Source organism: Tachyglossus aculeatus, chromosome X1 (assembly GCF_015852505.1).
Source record: "Tachyglossus aculeatus isolate mTacAcu1 chromosome X1, mTacAcu1.pri, whole genome shotgun sequence".
NCBI lineage: Eukaryota > Metazoa > Chordata > Mammalia > Monotremata > Tachyglossidae > Tachyglossus > Tachyglossus aculeatus.
The window spans coordinates 123,609,969-123,619,436 of NC_052101.1; the positions used below are offsets into that span (position 1 = coordinate 123,609,969).

The 9,468-nt window shown below is 57.8% G+C and overlaps 1 protein-coding gene across 1 annotated transcript; it reads right to left on the minus strand.

Annotated features, from left to right (window-relative positions):
* Positions 1 to 366: 366 nt before the first annotated feature.
* Positions 367 to 7,374, minus strand: PLPP2 (phospholipid phosphatase 2). Its single transcript, XM_038740616.1, has 6 exons — positions 7,209 to 7,374; positions 3,427 to 3,578; positions 2,651 to 2,928; positions 1,845 to 1,902; positions 1,394 to 1,570; positions 367 to 1,250 (listed from the first exon to the last, which is right to left on the minus strand). Exons 1-6 carry the CDS (start codon positions 7,258 to 7,260, stop codon positions 1,113 to 1,115), a joined length of 855 nt encoding a protein of 284 aa, XP_038596544.1. The 5' UTR covers positions 7,261 to 7,374; the 3' UTR covers positions 367 to 1,112.
* Between the last annotated feature and the right edge of the window lie 2,094 nt (positions 7,375 to 9,468).

Here is a 9,468-nt window from a genome sequence, read left to right on the forward strand (position 1 = left end):
TCCTACCAGCTTAGAGCCTCAGGGCAGTCACCCCACTTCCACCTCCTATAGAGACCACTAGGGCCCTCCTCTGTGCCTGCAGTCACTGAGCCTGGCACTGGAAGAGCCAAGCTGCACTCCCAGGAAGGCTCCTGGGAAAAGTCCACGTTCACATCTTCCCTTCCCCCCTGCTCCCCCAGAACGGCACCATGCTGAGCCAGGCCCATTGTCCTGGGCCAGCCCTGCCCCTTCCCACTCCAGGAAGAGGGAGGGAAGGTTGGGGGGTGGGGGGTGGGGCAGCTGATGGCCCTGTCCCCCTCTATCTCTGTTCTTCAGGAGGCCAGAGCATATGGGGGGCTCTGGCTAGAGACCACAGGGCCATTATTTACAGTTGATCTAATTAAAAAAACACACATATAATACATTACAAAAAAGTATAGATACAAAACTCAGGGCAGTGTCCAGAAAGCTGGGGTGTGGGCTGTGGGGTGATGTCCAGGGCTCAGGGGTGGGGTAGATGAGTTAGAGGGCATCCCAGCCTTGAAGAGATCAACTCCAGAACAGGGGATGTCCCCACAGGGAGGGAACTTTGTGGAAGTCTCCAGCCTGGGCCTTGGTCCCTGGGCCCCTGAGCAGGAGGAGCAGTGGGAAACAGCAAAGGATGGTGGGGACGGGGGTATCACAGAGGAAAGCCTTGTGTTCTTGGGGTTTGCTCTGAGGGAAAAGAGAGCCTCCCCCAACTATGTTGTGGGCAAGAGCTCTGCAGGGTGGCCCACCAAACCCTGGCCCCAGAAGTGTGATGAAGGTTAGGTTGGTTGGGTTGACCCTCCCAGCCCAGGCAGGCCCCACGTCAGCAGACCCTCTCCTAGCATCCTCCCAATTGCCCCAATTTTCCACCCACCTCTTTCCCTCACCAGCCCAGACTTCCCCAGCAGGAGGAAAGTCTCTACTCCCCCCTACCAGAAGTCTGGAGGGGTGGGGAGAAACAAGGAGGTGGGGGAAGGAGAACGGGATGAACAGGATGGAGGGCAAAGAGGAAACAGCAACTCCACAGTCTGAGATTTAGGGTGAGGATGCAGTCTGAAGGGAGGGTGGGGTGTTGGGGAGGGGCAGAGGGGCACAGGCTCCCCAGTTCAGGAGGTCCCTCGGTAGTTGAAGTGATTGCGATCTGTCTCATTCAGGGTCAGCGCAAGGCTGGGTTTCCGCTCCAGGTCCTCGTTGGCACTCTGTAGAGGGGGCCGGGCCTTGAAGAAGTCAGAGACGTAGCGGACCTGGGAGGAAAGAAAGGAGGGAGGGAGGCAGTGGGCATCAGAGGAGGGATGATATGAGGGGAAGCCCCCAGGTGGGGAAGTCATCCGAGCCCCAGAACTTCTTCCCCAACCCTTCGCCCTGCCCAGAAAGGGCCAACACTCACAATGAGGACAGCGATGAGGGCCCCTTGCAGCAAGCCCACCAGCACATCGCTCCAGTGGTGCTTGTAATCAGCCACACGCGTGTAGCCCACGAAGACAGCAAAGGCGAACAGGAAGAACTGGATCGTGGGCCGCAGCAACCGGGCCCACTTACTGCACAGCCGGGCCTGGACATACAACTGCCCGACACACGGGAGGTGGGTGGGGGGAAGCTCATGGAGGGGGGGCACCCAGGTCAGGGCCTACCCCCACCCCATTTAGGGAGACAAAGGGCCCCCAGGTTGGGGAAATTCACCCCCTAGGGACCCAGGCATTCCAGGCCTCCTCCTCCCCTAAAGGGAAACTGGTACCCCATGAAGTATCTTGGGTGGGGAGGGAAGATCCAGACAGGCCTGGAGGCATGAACAGTGACAAGGAAAGAACCCAAGCGTCTCCCTCCTCCATGACACTCACCGCTAGGAACACCATGCAGTACATGCCGAAGGAAGAGTGGCCAGAATAGAAGGATAACCTGAGATCCAGAGGGGACAGGTACAGAGAAGAAATCAACCTCACATAATTCAGGGGCTCCCACTCCAGTGCCCTTCCACCACCCAATCCCGGGGACCGTCACTGTAAGCACATTAGCCATGTTGGGATGAAAGTGGATGTGGTGGTTTGGGGGGGCCGTGGGGGGGGTGCATGCTACTCCTCCCTTTTATCTTGTCTCCCAGGGAGAGCAGATAAAAGAACAGCCTCCCAATTTTTCTCCTCCATATCCCTTTTCTCTTTTGTAGCCTTCTCAGCTTCCAATCATCCACTCCCCCAAGCACCACCTGTGATTCATTCCTCTCCCTCAGTCCAGAGAGCAGGGCCCAGGCCCATTTTTTTTTTTTTTAAATCACGGAGTCCTAGAGCAGGAGACAGGCCCTGCCTCCAGTGGGCCCCTAGAACCTCACTGGCTGACTGACAGAAGGGCTTCGAATTGCTGAGAAGAGCCCAATCGAAGTTTCTGTGGCTCAGTGGAAAGAGCACGGGCTTGGGAGTCAGAGGCCATGGGTTCGAATCCCACTCCGCCACATGTCTGCTGTGTGACCTTGGGCAAGTCACTTAACTTCTCTGAGCCTCAGTTACCTCATCTGTAAAATGGGGATTAAGACTGTGAGCCCCACATGGGACAACCTGATGACCTTGCATCCCCCCAGCGCTTAGAACAGTGCTTTGCACATAGTAAGCACTTAACAAATACCATTATTATTACTATTATTACTTCCGTGTACCTGGATTCTGTGACGTTCCTGGGATTCCCCCGGCACACGGCATCCAGCTGAATGTAGATGGAGCAGTTCACCTTGCTCCAGTCGGGGTCACAGACAGCCAGGAAGTTGGGCCTCAGGCGGCCAATCATGTACTTGGCCAGGTCTGTCAGCGACTGGCTCACGGCTGCCCCAAACAGGAAGGTGCCCACCACCTTGTAGAGCGCGGCCAGGTAGTTGTTGAACTCGGAGCGGGAATAGAGTCGCTCTCTGTAGACCAAGAAGGCCTCTCCGGCCGTGATCTACAAGGGAGGGGCGGCTCAGGGCGGGGGGGGGGGGGTGCAGAGGAACACTGGTCGTGGGGTCCCAAGTGGGATCAGATGATGACGTCTGCCCAGAGGGTCAGGGAAATTCCCAAGATGCCAAGCCACTGGGCGGAACTTCCATGGACAAGGCCATTCAGGGAGTGGTGATAGCCCATGTGACATTATTTGGGGGTGGAGCCAAGGTGGTCCAGCTGCTATTGCCCTTCCCCCTGGAAAAAGTTCAGGCTACTCTCCCAGCCACTGGGCAAATGCCCAGATTTTGCCTGGAGTAGCCCAACCCCTGGTTCCAAAGGGCTGAGCTTAGCACCCCCTAAAAGGCGTGCTTCTAGGGCTGGATGGAAAGGTGGCACTGGGTGAGCTCTGATCCCCAGTTGGGTGGGGAAGGGGGGTGGTGCCTGGGTTTCTCATGCCAACAGTGGAGGCCAAGGTTGGGGGCGGGGGGGCAAAAAGGCGGAGGGGCCGAGGCAGCCTTACAATGAGGACAGTGACAGTGATGGTGACCCCAGCCATGAGCCCGTGGGTGATGGTATCCGGCTTATAGGGATAGTTGATGGAGTCATCGCTGCAGTAGAAGCCACGTTTGTAGGGGGAGTTCACCAGGGTCAGGATGACGAAGGGTAAGGAGGCTGAGAGGGAGAGAGGCCGAGAGGCCGAGACAGAATCAGAGTCCAGGGCTGGAAGGGACCATCCCATGAACCCCATTCTGGGACTTCCCCCTGCCTCTGGCCTAATCCATCCCAGGCAGAGATGAGTTAGGTGGTCAGGTGCCCGTCAACTTTAGCAATCCCCAGGGAGATGGTGCCCACCCCCAGTTGCCTGGTCTCTCCTGGCATTTAGAAAATCCTCCCTACTGCCTAACCTAGTTCTCTGGCTACAATTTCAACCTGCCTTTTTTTAATCCTCTGGGGCGATGGGGTGGGGGGAGGAAGCAGACCTTGGAAATATTGCACCCTCTGAGGGGTCCAGGCTGGGGCTGACCCCATGCCATAGAAAGCCCAACGCCATCCAGAGGCACAGCAATGTCCACAGTCCGTCCTCCTCCAATGGACTCCCTCTCCCCTCCCCTTGTGCCCTTTGCTCCTAGGAAGCTGTCATTGCTCCAATTGGCAGATGGTGATTTGAGGACACTGAGATTGGACAGGACCCTGGAGCTTGCCTCACCCACTGTGCCAGCCTTGGACTTAGAGCCACCAGGAGGTCCCCACGTGGCAAAGAACCCTGAAAGCCAGATCCTCAAAATGGGGGTGGGAGGGCAGCAAACTTGGAAAAGGCCAGAGAAATGGCTGCCAATCTCCCAAACCCCATCTGCTCACCCCAGCCCTCTCCACCCACCCAGAGTGGGCAGCTCGGATCCAGACCCCAGGCCAGATGGTTCAGGAGTTTCCCGGATCCCTTTACAGCCATTGGCTCTTGAACCCAGAACCCAGGCAGGACAGGGAGCCTAACCTTCTGAGTCCTCCTGGAAGCTGGCACTCCTCAACCTGATGGGGTGGGTTTGAGGTAACAAGGAAAAGGGGGAGAGGTGGCTGCCAGGGCCCAAGTCAGTAGCATGCTCCCTCCACTGAAAGCCCCCCTCCCCCCCACCTCCCCAAGGATATCCATCATGACCCTTAAAGGGTGCCAGGGTGGAGACTGCCAGCCCATCCCTCAGCAATCCCTCTCTAGTCACCAAGACTGTTTGGATAAATTAAGGAGCAGTTTTTTGGGATGCAAAAATAGCCATTTGGGGCCGCTCCCACTCGGGAGTGGTGCTATTGTTACATCTGTCTGTTGGCTAGGAAGGTAAGCAGTGGGTTCAGGCCAGCCTGGGCTAGGCTCTGCCTTCCTTCCCTCCTCCCCCACTACCCTGATGACCCCTAGGCTCATTGTGACTTTCCCCCTTTCCCCCCACAACTCCAATCTTTTTCTCAGCAAAACCAAATCCTAGATTCCGCTCTGTCGGCAGTCCCAAGGGTTACAGGGTGTTATCTCCAGGACCAAAACCATTTTTTTTTTTTTTTGCTATGGGGAAAACCTTAACCCTCATTGCCATCCTAGGTCCTGGTGAGGCTGAGAAGGTGCCCCCACGCCTCCAAACCTCTGATCTCTCAGACTAGGTCGGAAGCCCCGACCCTCAAATCCACCTTAAAAGGACTGAACTTCCCGTTCCACCTTTAGCTCCCATCTAGCCTATTGTTCGATGGGCCCCAGAGCAAACACTTTACCTTTGTCTTCCTCCGAGCACTGGGGGGGAAGAGGAGAAGGAGGAAGGAGGGGTGAGGGGAAGGAGGGATGGGAGCCCCCATAGTCAACCCTCCCCCTCACCGGGCCGTGCGCCCTGCCCTTCTCGCCCACGACCCCGCAGAGGTGGGGCCAAGAGGGACTTGGTACAAGGGTCCCAAGCTGGCTAACCCCGTCTCCCCGGGGATCAGGCGGAAGCATAGGCACCTGGGGGCGGGCGGGAGTGACCACTTTCTTTCCAGGCAATGAACCACAGAGGCCCAAAGTAGGCAACTGAGCTGCCTCTCTCGGCCGTGCAGGGCTCAAATTAAGCTTGCAGCTTCCCCCGCGGGCAGCCGGGTTAATTATGTCTTTCTCCGCAGCTATTTCAGACCCAGCACTCACCTTCCCACCCCTGTGCGGGCCAGAGGTTTGGACCACGCCACGGACTTGACTCCTGCTGGGCCTCGGGGGAACGAAGGGGTGGGGGTGGGGGTGGGGGACGCAGAGGAAGGACATCTTTGCTAGAACAGAGGGGGAATAAAGGAGACCGGATCCCTGCTCATCCCCTCAGGCTTAACTGCACTTGGTGCCTCGGGGAGAGGGAAGGGTGGTGCCTGATAATAATAATAATGGTATTTGTTAAGTGCTTACTATGTGCAAAGTACTGTTCTAAGCGCTGGGGGGATACAAGGTGATCAGGTGGGGCTCACAGTCTTAATCCCCATTTTGCAGATGAGGGAATTGAGGCACAGAGAAGTTAAGTGACTTGCCCAAAGACACACAGCTGACAATTGGCGGAGCGGAATTTGAACCCATGAGCTCTGACTCCAAAGCCCGTGCTCTTTCCACTGAGCCACGATGCTTCTCCCTCCCCAGCTTGTCCACTGAACTTGCCCCTCATATCTGCCCTTTCCCTCCCTTCTCAACCTCTAGGAGTCACTCATAAAGAAAGTACCCCCCCACCCCCGAGACACACACACACACACTTCAAAAGTCCTCTGTGCCTGTGTAGGCCTTTCCAAAGATGGCCCAAGGCTCAGCCAGAGAGTCCAACCGGCTGGGAGCACAGCAGGTGTCCACAGAGTCTGCGACCTCAACTGCTGGGGTCTTCCCTCCTTTACCCTCCAAAGTTGGATCCTGCATGTCTTAGGGGGTCTGGTCCTAGTGCCCAGCAGGCTAATTTCCTAGTGGGGCGCTAGGACCAGGCCCCTAGAAGCATATTCTTGGAGACAATCTGGGCATTTGGCAGGTAGGTGCCCTGAGGGCACCAGGCCCAAGATCCAGGCTTGCCCCCCTCATGGCCTGGGTAGGAGGGGCTGGAGAGGGAGGCGGGGATGAGCGGGAACGCAGTTACTGCCCTTTACCTGGAGGAAACTGAAGAAACTCAGGGGTGAGCCTGCTGGGCTTGTGGGGGGCGGGGTGGGGGGTTGCCTGGCGAGGGTTTGCCTGATCTGTCTTCCTGAATCACCCCTGTTTGGTCCCATGTCCTGTTCTTGGGGGAGGCTGCTCCCTGGGGTCAAGGGGCTACAGCTGTTCAGTGAAGGCATGTGCTAGCTTCCTCAACCCACGGAAAGGAACCTCTGTAACACTCCCCGCAATACTAGGTTCTGCCCACAGTAAGTATTCAATAAATACCATTGGTTGATAGGCTCGTCCCCTTGCCAGCCTGGGGCTCCCCTCTTGGCCCCACTCCCCAGACTGCCCCTTTCCCTCTCCTTGACCCTCTGAGTAGAGGAGCAAGGGGGCCAGAGGAAGGGCCTTTTGAGGTACAGGATCGTACCATGAGCCCCGTCACCACCCTGGGAGAGCCCCCTAGGCAGCCTCCCTCCCCAGCCAAGCCCCACACCCAGTATAGGGGTGGGGCGCCGTGGGCAGAACTGAGAAGGGAGTGGGGGTAATCCAGCGGGACCTAAACTTCTGAGAGGAGGGGTGTGTGGGGGGGCTAACTCTAGCACCTCAGGGGAAGGGGATGCCACGGTTGAGGGCGTGCAGAGAGGGCCAGAGCCAGCCCCAGGAAGGGGAGGGGCAGTGGGGAGGGGGCGCCGTTCTCTTACCGACCACTACACACAGCACATCGAGCAACACGAACACTTTCTTCCGCTCCATGCTTTCCCGGGGCTGGGCTCGGTTTAGCCCGGCCCGGCTCGACGCCGCTTGCTACTTCGGGGTCTCGAGGAAGCCGGCGGTGGTTGCAGGTCCCTCTGGGCCGGGAGCTCAGCACAGGACGCGGCGGCGGGGCGGGGATGGGGAGGGAGCGGCGGTGGCGGGGGTGTCACATGGCCGAGAAACCTGGGCGGATCCGGAGAGGGGAGGGCCGAGGAGCGCGGGGTGGGGAGAGGGCGGAGGCGGCGAGCCGGCCGGAGGGGAGGAGCCCGCTGGAGAGGTCCCGGGCTGGACTCTGCTCCCACCTCCGACCCGCAGGAGGGGAAGAGGGAGGTGAGGGGCAGTGGGAGGAGGAAGAAGGAGAGGGCGGGGAGGAGAGAGAGAGAGAGGAGGCGTAAGAGGTGGCCAGGTGGAGGCGGGGCCAGAGGGAGGAGAGAAGGGGGCGTGAGGAGGAAAGATGGAGAGAGAAAGACTTTCTGGGTTAGAAAGCCAGACGGGGGTCATCGGGGCCAACCCCCTGCTTCCAGGCAGGATGGGTCCCAGAGTTGTAGGTGTTGCCCCATGGGCGTGTTAGGGTGGGATACAGAAGAGTTGGAACGTCGAACTTCTCAGAGAGGAAGGAAAGTCATCCAGCCAGGAGTGAGGGAGAGGACGTATGAATCCTAGTTGGAGGCAGATGAAATAGCCCAGCAGGAGACCATCTCCTCCTCCACCCCTCCTCTCCCAACAGAAAGCCCTAACTCCAAAGCAGACCCTCTGGAGGACACCCTCTGCTCCCAACCTTCTGATCACCCCTAAAGGTAGGGAAGGGACAACTGAGTCTTCCCACTCCCCAGGACCATGGGGTCTTCTGGATGGAGGACTCAGGAGTCCTGGCGTCCAGCTCCAGAGTCAGAACTGCACCACAAGATGACAAGGCAGAAGGGAACGGTTTGGGTAAAGGCCAGCTCTCCCTTGGTTCAGCAAAAGGTTGAAGTGTCCCAAATTTCAATCTCCCATGGGATGGACAGGTCAGGTCAGGTATGTGCAATCACAATGATCGGGGTCACTTGGGCCCTAGAAGCCCCAAATTGACATGAACACCCAGACTGTTGGGGCAAGCTTTGTCTATAGAGGCTTAAATGATCCAGATGGTTGCCCAAATCCCCAGTTCCCTTGGTGCTAGGCTGGGAAGGATGAGGAGAGCCCTAGAAAGGCAGGGACAGTGGCTTAGGCCTGGGAGATTTGACAGGTCAGAGGGGGGAAAAGAGTGAGGCTCTCCCCTCCTCACCTCCTTGAGCACCAGGGCTGAGAAAGAGAGCAAGAGAAGGGACTGAGTCACAGGGAAGATCAAAGGAAGTGGAGTCTGGTGAGGGAGAGCCCATTTGGACCTGGGTGTTAACTAGGGCAGCACAAGGTGAAACAGAGGGGCATTTGGGGGAAAGAGGCAGGGAATGGGGCACTAAAGGGAGAGGGGCAGAGATCAAGGTGGCAGGGACCCATGGACAATGAAAGAGGAGGGGTAGGATCTGGGTGAGATTTCAAAGCAGGGGCAAGAGAATGGACAAATTGACCTTTTGAAACCCTATGATTTGGAGCAAAAAACCATAGCATCGGTAGCTGTGATGTTTGAGTCAGCAGCTTTGGGGAACGGGCACTGGTGGTTGGGGGAGAAGGGGGGTAGGGGAAAGAGGGCTGTTATGACAGGCTCAAAATCCAAACCCATGACAGCTCACTGTTGACTTCAACTTTCCCATGTCCGTGCCATGGAGCCGCGGGGACCACCTCAGCTTAATGAAGTCAGGCGCCCGAGAGGGGCAGAGAAGCCACTGGGCCCTTGGGTTCTGCCAGCCTTAGCTGGCTTCTCCCCCGCTCCAACCTCCCCCTCTCCCCCAGCCCACCCCCGTCTGCCTTATGCTGTTCAATAGGAAACTGCTCTGCCTCAATTTTTCCTGAGCTATCTCAGCCGGCTCAGCTCTGGCCCCATGCACACCCCAGGCATTTTCCATCTCGCATTTCTCTGGGGCTGAGGCAGCCAACCTACAACCAACCAACCGCAGGGAGGGAGGCGGTGGCAGAGGGCCCCGGGGAGTGGGGATAGAGAGCCAACCCAGTCAGGACCCTCTACTGGCCCTGGTGCTTTGAAATCCTCAGTCTTTGGCTTCCCAACCTGGGGAGGGAAGGACTGGAAAGCTCCCAGATCTGAAATCAGGCAGTTCAGGGAAAGGGACA